The following is a 14944-nucleotide window of genomic DNA, read 5'->3' as shown; positions in this document are numbered from 1 at the left end:
TTCAGGTTACTACTAGCACTGAGGCTCGTGTTGGACGATTCTCTGTGAGCCGAGCCCAGGAGCAGAGCGCTGAGTCGAGACAGACGCCTCCACCTGCTGCAAAGGCTACAAATGGACCCAGTGATCCTGGGCAGCTTTTGAGTCCAGATTCTACTCATAAAGCCTCGCTACCAAGTCTCAACAACTCCTTTAACAACTCCTATGTCAGCAGTGACAACGACTCCGAATTTGAGGATGAAGACTTTAAACGGGAAGTCGGCCGCCTCAGAGAAAAGTAAGTGATCGCTTCCTCTCTTCTTTGGAAATTTCAGAGGAAATGCTTTCTGTTGCTCAATCAACACGTTTCTTTGAACTTTCACCATCTCCTCGCTTAAGCTCATCTGTTTTGAAGAAAATTAGAGTATTTTTCTCTTCTCTTTCTCTGCCTCTGTGTCCCAGAAATGACTTGACTGTCTTCTACTTCAGCTTTCTCCTCTTCCTCTTTCCTCACCCTTGTGAATGAGGTCAACCACTCACTTCCCTTCATGTCTTCTTTCTCTTTCTCATTTCAAAGTAAAGAGATGTTCAGGGCTTCGCAGACACCAGGCCCTCCTTCTCTCTTGTTGCTTCCTAACCCTCAAAAAAGCTCTCTCTTTCTTGCCAGTTAATGTTTCATTCCTCAAATTTGTATTCCCTCTATCTACCGACAGGCACATGCGTGAGATTCAGGCGCTACACTCCCGCCAGAAGGAGGAAATAGACTGCCTCTTCACAAAACTTGGAAAGGTCACTCACTTTAGTTACATCAGTGCAGACAACATAAACGTAACAACACATACAGTGCATAGTTAACAGACAGTCTTCCTTTGATGTTGGTGCAGGTTCCTCCAGCTGCTGTGCTCCCTCCAGTTGTATCCCTGACTGGCAGGAGGAGACGACCTACCAAAAGCAAATCGTCCAAATCATCCAGAACCAGCTCCATGCATGGCAGCAAGAGCCCTTTACAGCCAGGTAGGCTTCTGTTCAAACATAATGAAAGAAACATCACTCAAAATACTTAATTCTAGAGGTTACTGGCCTTGCAGTGGGTGGTTTAATTTGTCAGGGGTTTAAGATTTTCCTCTCTGAGATTTCTGCCTCAACCCACACACAAAAGGGATGGTGAATCAAATACAGCTAACGTTGATCTCAGGCAGAATTGATTTGGTAATCTGTAAAGTTAGTGAAGATAACCCACAGAGCTGTACATGGCCCTCAAGTCAATGACATCTAAAAACTGTAAACATTAGCACTTCACATTTAGACCAAAAAACAAGCATCCTTTTAATGGGTTAATAAGTGCTTATTAGCAAATGTTAAATGCTAACATGCTAAATTAACATGTTTAAATGACATGCTTAATCTCAGTATGATGGCTTTTTCATGTAGAGCATACCTCATCATTAAGTATGAACATTGGTGAGCAACACAAATTCTATTGACCTCAGCAAAACCCACACAAATTAAACCAAACATTTCTTGCATAGCTTCCAGAAAATGATGATGAATTATGCAAATTTTCATTTGACTGAAGAAATAAAAATCAAACCATTTATCTTAGTCTTGAAGCCTACACAACACAAGAAGGGTCTAAAACTGTTACCCTAACATGACACCGTCTCTGTGTTTATGCATCTGTGTGCACATATGTGTGCGTGTGCGTTTATCTGCTTGGTTACACGTGCATGCTGGTGTGTGCTGGAGCAGGCTCGGTGCTTACACATTTCTGACTGCTTTCCCTGTCCGTCTCCCTCTCTGTGGTCTCTGCGTTTGTATTGGTGTCTGTGTAACGTCTGGGGTGATGGGTGTGCCATCTGTGGTTTTTATGTGTGTGTGTGTGTGTGTGTGTGTGTGTGTGCGTGTCTCGGTCTCTGCGGTGTGTCCTTCCTGCCCTGTCCTCTCCTCCTGCCTGTGCCTTGTGTGCCATCTCCAGGCAGCACTTTATCCGCCCAGAGCGTCCCCACCATGTACCCCGGCCAGCTGGTTCTGTTAGCCCCAGGAGGATTAGCCGATTCGGGCGGCAGCACAATGCTCCAGCCAATCAAACCCTCTCCCTCCAGCAACAACCTGTGCTCTGCCTACACCAGCGAGGGGGCGCTGTCCGTGCCCAGCCTGTGTGCTCCCACCCCAGGTAGGCATGGGACTGCATATTTCAGTCTGCAAACTGCCCCACCAACTTCCTCACAATGTCAGAAACACTTTGAATGCAGACAAACACAAATGCATGCCGTATGTGTGTCTTCACTCCCTCACACCTTTGTCTATCTGTTACTGTCTCTGTGGAAAGCAGTGTGATGACTAACTGACTGTTACATTCTTCCTTTCTTTGCCTCTGTCTTTCTCTTATCTGTCTCTATTTCTGTCAATTTTTTTTCTATCCTCTCTTTCCTTTTTCTCTACCTTCTCTCTACCCCTTTCCTTCTCTGTTTCCTCAACTCTCTCCTCTTTTTCCTTCCTCCCTCTCTTCAGGCTGTGTAAAGTTCAGCTGGGGTTCGGAGCGTTTGGCCCTCAAGCCTGGCGGCAGGAGGACGCGCTTTCTGAGTACGCCCTGCTTGGCTCTTTGTGTGTAACGCTTTATTCCTTTGCTCTTCTCTTTTCACTCCTCATCCCGACTAACTTCTTTTATTTATTTTATTTTTTTTACTTTTATTTTCCTACCTGTATTTCTTTCAAGTTATGGTTGTCCTGTCTTCCATTGGGTTTCCTTCCTTGATGGAGGAAGACCCTCTGCCTGGTGTCTTCAAATGAATTATCTTCATGGAATTAGTTTAAAAAAAAAAACATTTCTCCTCCTTTGCAAAGTTAAACAGCTTTCACGGCTGACCACTTTCTCACTACAGCATTCTTGATCTTCTTACCAAAATAATTTCAGACAAACTAAAGTTGTATTTTAACTGTAAACCATTTGCTGTCTTCGACCTACAAATGTTTGTATTTGTTGGATAAAACAAATAACTTTAGGTAATGAAGAAACATATCTATATAAAATAAGATAAGAGCTTAATGCAGGACTCAAACAGGTTGCAAAATTACAAATGTAGTATTTACAGTCCTGACATTACCATCTTTACTTACTATTGAACTTGTTTTTCTAATTCTCCTTTCCTTCTTTAATCCTTTCTTTTTATTTTTTAAATCGTCAATTCATTTCTTAACTAAGCTTTCATTTCCAACCCCGTGCACTTCTGGCAGAGGAACAACAGCCCTGCCAAAAATCAAACATGAAGATGGTAGAAAGGCCACAGTTGCTGTCTAATGTAACACACTTTAAAGGCTCTTAACAGTAATTCCACTGACGTCTGAACGTCTGAGTGCACTATGTGAAGTGTGATGACACAAAACACCAGCTGTTATTGTGTGACAGAAAAACTTTCTGTATCAACCCCAAACATCAGTGACAGAGAACTGACAGTGACTACTCCATTTAAATGCAGAATTAAAAACATCAGTCCTGGATAGATCAACACATGCAGTGTTACTACCGGTGTTAGCAGCAGGACCAGAGTAAAAATAATTTAATGATATCTAGTGTTAAAGAAAGAAAAAAGAAGCATGACTAACTACATTGTCAGAAAACCAACAGGAGAGCAGCTTGCAAAGTATTGACAAGGATGTCAGTGTATTTTTTCCTACCAGCGACCTCGATCTGACATCAAGCTGCATACACTGAGAGTTGTTTTGTAATCAACCAGATAGACAGATGGATGAAAGGTTTCACAATGACTGCTGCTATAAATGATCAGATATGATGTTTGGTTTCATAAGAGTCTAAGTGATTATAACTTACATTTCATGTGCAGCGGTGCAACATAGAAATAAACAAATGCATGAGCATGTCAGTAACCATGGAAATAAGCCTGGTGGAAAAAAAAACCTGCTTAATAGCAGCTGAAATGCTCAGGGATTTTGTTATGTGCATCATGCTGTACATTTACCTTTTAACAGTTTTTTAAATGCTCCTTGACAATCTGTTAACAGTGAAAAACAGTCCTTGAGAAGTGACGCTGTAAATCACAAGCTGCATTACAGGCAGAACAACATCCACTTCATATCATCTCCAGTCTTTAACAGTAAGATAGATGGCGTTTAGTTTGTGCGTTTACAGTAGCGTCTTCCATCTCTAACCCCAGACTCTGTCTCAACAAGCAGACTAACAGGAAGACAAGCAGAGACCTGAGGATTTGAGATCCCAACAGTTTTTTTTTTTTTTATTAAAATTCATCAATTGCATTTACTCATTAGTTTAAGAACAGTTGTGTTCAAATACTGTGATACTCTTTTTATTTATTTCCATTTTTCATAGTGAAAAATCGTTTTTTTTCTTCAGTCATATAAGACCTTTATAATAATATGTAGTGTTGGTTAATTGTTTTGTGCTTGATGAAAAGATGTTTATGTATGCTTCTGAACCCTCTGCAGCTCGAAGCCTTTCTGCCTTCCTTCCTTTCCTCACTCCCTTTCCTCACCCCCTTGTCTCTCTCACCTAGTCCCCAAACCACTGCACAGCCAGGAGGGGAGAGAGACAGAACTGGGTCTTGTAGTTGTTTCATGATGTTGGCTCACATGATTCTATTGAGGTGTCTGACCAGAAATGATGTGTGCAGTAACTAAGAGGTCTGGAAATTAATACTTGAACTGTTTCAAAGCCTAATTTGGACCCAGTTCTGGGGTGGACCTGTGAGCTGCAGAGAGGACTCAGAACCAGGGGTTGGTTACCCAAAAGCATCACTTCACAATATTGATATTCCAATATTATCAGCTTTTATTCCACTACGTTATTGGCAAAGAAATGAGCTTAAAGTAGGTGTGTGTACTTTGTCAGAAGGTTGCCTTGTCAAAAGAGAAAGTTACTATCTTGGTTGTTTATCATGGCTTCAATTCATACTTTAAAATTTTGCAAACACATATTCAACTCCTTCTTTACATTTCACATTTAGGGTATCAACCTTTGCACTGTTCAAAAGGTGATTAGATGATTTTGGGTAACTCAACCCCAAATGTTGTCAGTGACTACATTAAGCTCCAGTAATAATGCTCGGGTGCATTGTGTTTGGTTGTTTGGTGTTTGTGGGCGGGGTTTAACTCTGACTCTCTCCCAATCCTCCAATTGTTGTCTTCCGGCCACACAGGGAAGATGGTGAAAAAAGTCTGCCCCTGCAACCAGCTCTGTAGTAATTATCGCTCTTTTTGGTCCTTCCTCCCTCCCTCCATCCATCTCTCCTACTCCGTCCTTGCACTTGTTCTCCCACGCTTCCTCGTGCTCTCTTAATTATGTCTCCTTAATGTGTAAACATTGACCCTCCGCCAGATTTGAATTCAATTCAGTCATTTCAGCTCCCATAAACAGTATTACTTTCTTGATAATAAACGATCAAAGAACAAATATTCAAGGACTGAAACGACTGAATTGGGCTGGCATAACATATTCAATCTCCCAGTGCATGCACACACACACACACACACACACACACACACACCTCCTACCTTCCTTTTTTATTTCCTCACTCATCATGACTGCATTTCCCAGAGTTCCATGCTGCTGAGTCAATCATGACTCAGTTTCACCTCGTTCTTATTTTCCTCCATTTTATTTAGCATGACATGACAGTTTTTGTCGAACCAACTGTATGATAAGTGTTGATCGGCTTATCCTGCATATTTTGTCTTTTCTCTTGTCATATCTTTTAACTGAATAGATCTTAGTCGATGTAAAAGGGATAATCATTTTTGTAAAATATGTTGTACCTTTTTCATGATGATAACAGACCAATAATAGATGGTGCTTGTGATCTCTCACAATGGTTTGAATGATTTGAGAAAACATTTTATATTCCATATTTTAGGATCAGGATTAGAGTGAAGCAGAATTTGCAATTCTCAGACGACAGTTAAACATGCAGAGGTTGTTGCACAGAGCTGTGAGATGTTGTAAGAAGTAATTAGTTAAAGAAAACAACCACAAACTGATCAGAAAAAAATCAAAACAGACGCATGAGAAAACATTTAAAAAGAGACAGCAGACAACAATCCAGGATTATATAAGAGACACATGACTTCATGGGAACAAGCCATGATTTTAACTTATAATGGTGAACATGAATACGAAGCTGCATTGTATTCAAGCAGAGCACTTCAGTGCAGACAGTTTGTTTTGTGTCGTGCTTGCTTTCTTTGATGCTGAGGGTTGACAAAAAGTTTAGAGCTTGAGTGCCCTCTTCTGGTCAAAAACATGAATTACAACTGTAGCCCTGCACAGTACAGCACACAGTGTTAATGTAGCAGGCCTGGCTCAGCACTGCTTCTTTGGTGTTGCAGCAGTTTGCAGGTAAATGCTGCTGTGCATGTCAAATTATATGTTAAAGTATCATATTTTTTATATTGGTGCTAGTCATCATTTTGTCCATCATTACATCTAAACATGTAATACTATGTCATCATTCTGACTTACCCTAAAAGCCGTCCCCGACGAGTCTCTGTCACCATGTAACTGCCTCTTTCATGGTCAAGACAGGAAATACATTTTCATTCATTCAGATAAAACACAATAGTGATCCTCTGGTTTTAACAAAATCTCACATCCTTTGCTCTTCTCCTCCCTTCTGTCTCCGTCTACAGGGACTAACAGCACCAACGCAGTGAGTGGTTCAGGGGGTTTGGGTCAGAGCCAAGGTGGTTCTCAGTGTCTGCCCCCCAACATGTCAGCCCCACACCAGAGGAAAGGAACCTTCACCGACGACCTCCATAAACTGGTAGACAACTGGGCCAGAGATGCCATGAACCTCTCACAGGTTAACTGCAGACTTATAGTCCTGTTTTCTTTAGTCTTCTGAATATTGTGCCAGTCCAGTAGTTCAAGTTGCACATTGTTCCAGCCTACTTTAAAACATTCATTGTCCATATACTGATCCCTCAGGTATAGAGTACAACTGGTTTGCATGAGGGTAATAATCAATGTAATGGAAACTGAACTAAATATTCACTTTCAGGGGAAGAGGAGTGCCAAACAGCTGCAGCAGACCCCAGCACAAGGACACAGCTATGAGGTTAGTTAAAAAATAAAGCACATCTCCGTATGTGTTTGGGGAGGGACAATGAACCTGCATAGTATACAATTTAGTGCCTTTATGCTGTAATTATATCAACAAGGTATATGTGTCTTATTAATTCTCTGTAATTGGTTTAAAGACAAGTTTACCTTGAAACATGCATAGTGTGATCACTCTATGAACTCTAAAAGACAAACCTGCAGGTTGAGATAAAAGTTCAACAAATATGTATCTGTAATACAATGTAAGAATTTCCCTCGGGATCAATAAAGTATCTATCTATCTATCTATCTAAGTTAAGATGTATGACTGCTGTGAGACATTCGAGAAGACTGTAATACCTTAACAATTCTTAAAATTAAATCATTTTTCTTTGAGATACAGGTTAACTTAATTCAAATAAAAAAGATAAAAAGATAAGTAAGTTGATACAATCTGCTTAGTTGTGATAAAAAGGAAGAAGCATGAGAGTAAGCATGAATAAACTTTTCTCTTCATGTGAACTCCCACCTCTCCAGGTGATCCAGTCTGCCAGTCTGGGCAGGAAGTACTCTGCACCCAGCCAGCTGTGTCCCAGCAGCATCGGAGGCTCCGCCCACCTCCCTTCAAACCCCACCACCGCTACCTCTATGGCCGTCCGCAAGGGCTCCCTGTGCCATCCGCCCGCTTCCTCTACTACACCTCAACCCCAGCCTCCCCAGTTCATCCACTACACCCCCACCGCCGCCTACAGTGCACAGTGGTCCGGTCCTGGTCACGGCCTCTCGACTCCACATCAGGCCCCTGCACAGCCCGGGCCCCTGCTGGTCAGCACTTCCCAGCCCTTAGGCCCCTACCCAGCAGTCTCGGTAGGAGGTCAGGGCCAGATCCCCGGGCAGGGTCCACTCCAGGCTTTCCATCTTGCCCACTCTCTGCAAAAATCTGTCAGCAACCCAGGAGGACCCAACCTGAGGACCACGTAGGGCTGGGGGAGAGGGCTGGAGTGAATCACGGCCCGCCTGGTCAGAACAGAAAAACAGAGTGTTATACGCTAGATCTGCCAGAGAGGATGGAAGAACTGGAGGATGCAATGAGTTTGAAATAAAATAAGCAGAAAGAAAACAGGAAAATAAATAAGGAATACAAACTCTGTATCCATCCTTTTGTGCAAGAAGCTGTCGCAAAAAGCAGTCCATGATCTCCTTGGTCTGTTGTTTTGGACTGAAGTCTTGTGACAGCTCAAAGATTAAGAAAAAAGACTCATGAGTGCAATGTTAAAGGCCAAAGAGGTATTGACAGGGTGCAGGATTGGTATTAGTAACTGTTGCTGTTATGTTAAGGCACTTATCGCTTGGTCACACTTGTTCCATTTCAGGCATTAACTTAAGTGAACAACAGTCTATGAGGCGGGTCAAACAGTTGCAGAGGAGATGTTATAACATTTCGAGGGGGAGGAATGTGGGGGCCAGCCTTTAAAGAAACCAAATTTAGCCCTTTAGCAGCTCTTAATAGCTTCTCATGCTGAAGTAGTTTCAAAGATTTGAATCTTTTGGCTCTTTTATTGAGTATTTTGGAGAAGAAAAAAAAAGCTCTCAAGCTCTTAAAGCAGATACTAACATGCAGAAATTCCCTTAAATGAGATTGGGACTCTACAAAGAGAGGAGCATGGCTGGTCAGCACAATCAGGTTGTCTGTTTTACTGTAACATGCTTGTCAAAAAGCTGCATACAGCTGCAGATAAAAGCTTTGATTACAGGTGGAAGCAAAATGAAAAGGTGTTGGATACAGCGTGTGAGTGTTTGCTCTTTAGTATTTACAATCTGGTCATTCCTCCTAACCATTAAAAGCACAAGAAAGTCCAAAAAAACAAACCATTGGGAAATAGAAAGTCTGGATCTTAGCTGCCTAATTTAGCGTAAGTGTAATCCAGCACATGGTGGATTTGTTCACCTGTAAGCTCGAGTCATGACAGCTACTCCTCTGTTACCTTCTGTGTCTTGCTCCTCCCTTGTTCTGACAAACTGCTCAAACAGATGGAGAACGATGGAGGAGAGAAAGAGGACAAAGAAGAGCAAGAGCAGAGAGAGACTGTGCTGGTTTTACGTAAGAATCAAACACCTCGTCCATTGTCCGATTAAAGTACTGAATGGACAGATGCTTCTGCACAACAAACGCCTCCTCACCATCACGACTCCACCTCTTCCTCCATCTCTCCCTCTGTCCGCCTGCCTCTCTGTTGCCATTTGAAGCAATAACAGCAGAAACCTTTTAGAGAAAACGTGAGCGGACTCGGCGTGAAACAGTGGCCTTGTTATCAGAGTAATATCGAGTCCCTGTACAGTTTGTGTCTCGGTTCATTTTTTAGAATGTCAGCTATTATGATTCCATTTTGTTATTTTTATTTTGTTTTGTTGGGTTTTGTTTGGCTTGCTGCACTCGCACACACACAGACAGACATACAGTACATTACACACACACACACACACACACACACACAGACTTATGTACAGATATGCACATTGAGGCGTAGCAGCAGTTTAACAGAGTGACACATTAATGCCTCAGTTCTCATTATCATTAGTTTGCTTTCAACATGTGTGTTGAAATGATTGCAATGTACATTAATGTCATAATTATTGTTGTGAATGATTATTATTCTATTTAAAAAGAAACAAAAACAAGAGTGTGTTCTGTCGACGGACCTGTTATGCGAGCACATCGGTGTGCGATGTGAAAACACTGTGATTATTGTTGTTTATTCTCAGACGATGTTGTTGGACAACGTTAGTTTGAGGATGAAATGTCACAAATTAAGAAAACAAAAGCAAACTGAGGACGGCTTGGGGATGCTTTCACTTTCAATTCTTTGCAACTTTATAAAATAGATTCTTTGAATAATGTGAAAAAAATCCTTCTTTACAATAATCGTCCTTTACAGTCAGCTTTGGAGGACGTTTATCCAAACAAATGCCTTACAACAACTTATCGACTGCAGCTTCAGTTCCTTAAAAACGGATCATATTGAAAGTGGAAAGTGACCTCATTGCTGGATTATTAAAACAAACCGGGGTGAATAGTTGATATTTAGATAATAAAGTAATGCTAGCTATTTTTTCTTAATACAGTACTTATATATCAGACACTTTAAATAGCCCTCCTCTTCCCTTTCTCCCCTGGTTCTGTTAGATGAATGTGAATGTATAAACCAATGGTGTCCATTTTAATGTACTTGAAAACTGTCTTTAATTTTTTTCTTTTTTCTTTTGCTTCCCCCCAACCCCCCCCCCCCCCCCCCCCCCCCCCCACCATCACCTATCGAGCCTCTGGTGAAATCTAGAGGTGCTCACTAGTGCCTTGCATCTTTCCTGTTGCTTGTTGTGTTGGGGGTTGACGACTTTGAGTTAAAGTAAGCACATTTGGCAGCATGTGTGGAGAGTTTTTGGGGGTGTCACTTTGAAGTCAGTGGTTGGATTACAGGCAGGTAGTAGATGGCTGTTAGCTGTTGATGTGTGTGCTACAGCTGGTTTGTGGTTTATTCTCTTTGATAGTGTAAAGAAGAATGCTTCCACATGTTGGATTGAAAAAAAATTCAATCGTAACTATTAACCTTAACTTAGCCTAACTCTGCTGCCACTGAAGGCCGAAACACAGGAGGCCTGACTGTGACTTTAGCCCAGTTACTACACCATAGCTAAAAGATGGAGGGAATATGAGAGTTTATCAGTGACTTTTTTTTCAGGGTTTTTACATGTAGATATTGGAGGAAAAGAGGTGCGTTTATATTTTTTCAGGAGGGAGTCATTAAAGATTGTATTTGAAGCTTGGACCACTCTGTACTTTAGGCACTGGCCCACACAGGAGCAGGATTCAGTCAGCGAAGGACAAATCGGTAATCAAAGTGAATTCATCTATTAGGTTTGACCTATCTCTCGCTTTCATTCTATTTTTTTACCAAAAAGTAACGATGATGTGACCTCTGGATTAGGGTCACCCATTCAGTGAGCAGTGAGTGCATTTACCAAGGCACATCTATTATAAACTTTACAGTAAAATGACTACAGCCCAAAGCCCCTGAAAACATTTTTATTTCTAAACAAGCAGCAATCTGTGCAAAAACAAACATGTTAAGATATCTTCTATGAATAGTTTGACACTGAAAAACTCAACTATTTGGCTTTATCAGCAGTATTTTGGAGGGTGTTTGTTACAGTTAAGATTGACAGTGACAAAACGTGCCTCCATCTGAATCCTGATTGGTGCACAGAAGAAAGTTTTTTCCAACTGAGCTCCACCCACTTAGAAAATGTGATGAAAGAAATAAATGATTTTCTCCTGTGAAATAACCCAAACTTCCCTTTTTCTGCCGTATTTGATTTCAATCTAGGAAGTTTTCAGTGTCAAAAGCAGCAGAAAGAAATGCTGACTGCAAAGTTACAGGAGCCGTAATGATTCTCAAGTGCAACCCATTTTTTAATCCCACTAGGAACATGTTGGCTGTCTTACATTTTATTACCCCAGAAGCATTTAAAAGGCCGCAGAGCTACACTGTCTTTTTAACAGATGTTGTAGCCTAATCATCTCAGACGTGCTGCTTGAGGACAAAAAAGCAAATCTGCAAAAGGTATGAAAACTGTCTCATTCACAATCTGCTCCCACTGTATAGTTCTGCAGCTGCAGCGTTGGGGGTTTATTCACAAAGAGAAGAAGAAGAAGAAGTGTTTTAAGATGGGGGTGTCACAGTGCTAGGGGTGGTGTTGCTGGTGGTTATGGTGATTGTGATGATGATGATGATGGTGGTGGAAGTGATAATGGAGTTCTGGTGGTTTTAGATTCAAGGCCTTAGACACCCTGTCCTCTTGTTTTTTTCTTTTATCAGAAACATGTCTGGTACAAACTTAGACATTCACTTATCTGTTGATATTCTGGGAATAGGCGTTACTTTGTACAAAACAAACAAACACGCATTGCTTTTGCCTGAGACATTTTCCATTTCTCGTGAATAACAATGCAACATTTTTACTTGGCAAGTTTGGTTGAAGCTGTGAATAATCATTGAGCCACTTTGCTTTAGTTAAGAGCATTCTGTTCTTTGTGATTAGAAGTCAAACCTTTAATAATCGGAGGACAGAATACAAAAAAACAAAAGAGTGTATGAACCTGCTTTTTTTTCACTGGAGCTGCTTTGATTGACAGGTAACAACCTGGATTTTCACATTGTCATTGCTCTAGCCTCGATTGATTTCCGCAGTAGAAGTTGGATGCTTTTTTGCCGTGTTTCTACGTCATTACTACAGACAGAATTAAGAAAGCAATGCAATATTATTTAAAGATACAGTTAGTTTAGATTACAGATGGGTTCAAAGTTATGCACCTGCTGGAGGACTCTTATTTTGAAAGCTCTATCAGTTGTCGTGAAGTTGTTTCAGAGTCGTGATGGAGGGCTCTTACTGTGAAAGGCTTGGGTGTGATGTAGTTAGGGCGCTCTTATTGTGAAGTATCCTGAAGGTGACACATGCAGTGTAGCAATGGTTGTTTTTCTTTTTACTCGCATTACATTCAGTTTTTGCCTGTTTGGGACTTGCTTATCTTTTCTGCTTTTGACTGTAGAAGTGCCCACATGTACAAAATGCCTTTCAGATCAACACACACACACACACACACACACACACACACACACACACAGACTCAGTGCATAACCTTGCTGTTTCACATTGCTCTCTCCTGTGGATTGATGTCGATTCTCGAGCACAGCGACTATTTCTCCTACAGACTGTTACTGAAAACATGTTGATTATGTTTCTGCTCTCACTGATGTTTTATATTTTATTTGTTTTATCAGCAGTTTTAATGTCTCTAGCGGCACCTAACTTAATTCAGTGGTTTCATTTTTTCTGTAACGTGTTTGACATTGTACAAAGTGGTTGGATAAAAACAAAACAAGGATGAATGAATGAAAGAAAATCAAAAAGATACATGTAGGGAGTCATCGGCAGCCTTTCAAGGTATGTTTTGCACTAAGTATAGAGTGTTCAAGCTTCATATTAAAAAAAAAAGTTTGCGCTTTGCGCTACAAAACAATGAAATTTGTTACTTTATTTGTAAAAACTTAATGAATAAAAGTTGTTCAAATGAATCGGAGTGACTTGACTTTCAATCAGTATGAAGATAGGCGTGAAATGAAATAATATCTCTGTGCTGATTATGTTTTTAATGTCTTTTTTTCACAGGCTGCTGCGTCATGATGAACGAGCAAAATATAGGAGATGTGGACAGACAGGTACACAGTGACACAGACAGTTAGAGCTGGAACACCACAGAGGAGAAGCTTCTCTACTATTTCTTATTTCTGTTTAGAGACTTTTCAAGACATTTCATACAACGGTTCTACATATTGAAGTTCAGTTTCATTCTTTGTTATAAAAGACTTACAAATGGTTGAATTTCAGTAAATATAAAAGAAAGAATATGAAATGAATCATCTTGACAGCACTGTGTTAAAAGAACATTTTAAAGAGTTTTAATATTACGTTTATAAATCCTAATTGAAGTCAGTGTCGTTTAAATGGTTTTCAGCAGTTCTAGTTATTTTTCATTATTCATAATTTAGGATTAGATAAAGCATTCAAAAGACACTAGGCACTAAAATTAGTAAAGTTACAGCGTTCACCAAGTGGTAAGGAATGACCTCAGAAAATAATTGCAAGACACTCTGAAACGTATTGGAATCATAAATATTTGATAGTAAATCATAGATTTACTTCAGGGTCTAATAGCATTTTATTCTGCAAGAGAACCCAAAAGTCAAAGTACTAGAAATGGCTCAATCAGGCTAAACTGAGCACAAGTGTTACCAGAAGTTTAACCCGGCTCAGATCATCACTGACAGACGCAGTTGTTTTGTTGCAGTACCTGTCCTGTCCACAAGGCTGCAGCACCCATCTTCATTAACCAACATTTATTGGTCTCTGTCCTGGTATCCAGATTTATTGAAAAGTGTCTTGCTTCAAAGCCAATCAGGAAACAGCTCGTTGTGAGGTGTGAATCTGGACTTCCTATCTGTCCCCATGGAAACAATGAAAACAACAGTCAGCTCAGAGAGAAAGAGGCCAGAGGAAGGAAGGGGGGGAGACTTAGTGGTACACTACAACAATAAATTTCCATCATGCAGTTTTCCTGCTATGATATGAATACTGCTCTGAAAGAAATGACACACCTTTGGATTAGATTTGAATAGGCTTTACCAAAAAGATTTTCTACAAGTTAGTTAATGCTATTTATTTGGAATTATTTAATTATCAGTAACACAAATGTACACTCTTCCTGCTGTATTTAATAATAAATTATGTTTAGTCGTGCATGGCCTGTTGTGAGGTTGAAAAACTGGAATATAATTCTGATATTTTTCCTAATAGTCTTTTTTTTTTTTACAGTTTAGTGCTTGATTTGCAGGCGTCTGTCACCCACAGCCAAATACAGGGTTTACAGGTGAACCCCTGTAGAGATGTTCAATTTCTCATGTGTAGTTTGCAAATGTCTACATATCTATCTGTCTGTCATAAAGGCTTCTCTGTTCTATTAGATTCAGTCGAAAGTAAAGATCAGGTGGGTTGCAGAGAAAATGTGACAGGCTGAGTGAAACCAAACCCACAAGTTCACACACACACACACACACACACACACAGTGGATGACCTACAAATTCTCACATCCCCCTTTTACTATACACCTCGAAAATACTGTGTTGTGTCAGAGATGGCTTATTTAAACTCCTGTTTCATGAGTGCATGCTTTTTTGTGCTTGAAATTGTTCCTGCACAGATTAGAAAAAATCAGGGCCTATAACGATGTTTGACATAACCATTTAGCCGATTCCAATACAGATGTTTGTTTCATGACTTCTTTT

The 14944-nt window shown here is 40.5% G+C and overlaps 1 protein-coding gene across 1 annotated transcript in view; it reads left to right on the top strand.

The window, feature by feature from the left end:
* The window catches only part of wnk1b (WNK lysine deficient protein kinase 1b), an 86162-nt gene extending 72986 nt beyond the window's left edge, over window positions 1-13176 (top strand). The window contains exons 30-38 of the mRNA XM_061030238.1: window positions 6-274; window positions 690-765; window positions 861-990; window positions 1952-2149; window positions 2488-2559; window positions 5148-5189; window positions 6634-6806; window positions 7005-7061; window positions 7583-13176. Of these exons, the coding sequence (XP_060886221.1) occupies window positions 6-274; window positions 690-765; window positions 861-990; window positions 1952-2149; window positions 2488-2559; window positions 5148-5189; window positions 6634-6806; window positions 7005-7061; window positions 7583-8026 (1461 nt within the window). The 3' untranslated portion in view covers window positions 8027-13176. The remainder of the gene's footprint in view (window positions 1-5; window positions 275-689; window positions 766-860; window positions 991-1951; window positions 2150-2487; window positions 2560-5147; window positions 5190-6633; window positions 6807-7004; window positions 7062-7582) is intronic.
* The last annotated feature ends 1768 nt before the right edge of the window (window positions 13177-14944 follow it).

The sequence above is a fragment of the Labrus mixtus genome, chromosome 22 (assembly GCF_963584025.1).
Source record: "Labrus mixtus chromosome 22, fLabMix1.1, whole genome shotgun sequence".
NCBI classification, from domain to species: domain Eukaryota; kingdom Metazoa; phylum Chordata; class Actinopteri; order Labriformes; family Labridae; genus Labrus; species Labrus mixtus.
The sequence above is the reverse complement of the archived record's forward strand: the minus strand, read 5'-3'. Positions and strand labels throughout refer to the sequence as shown.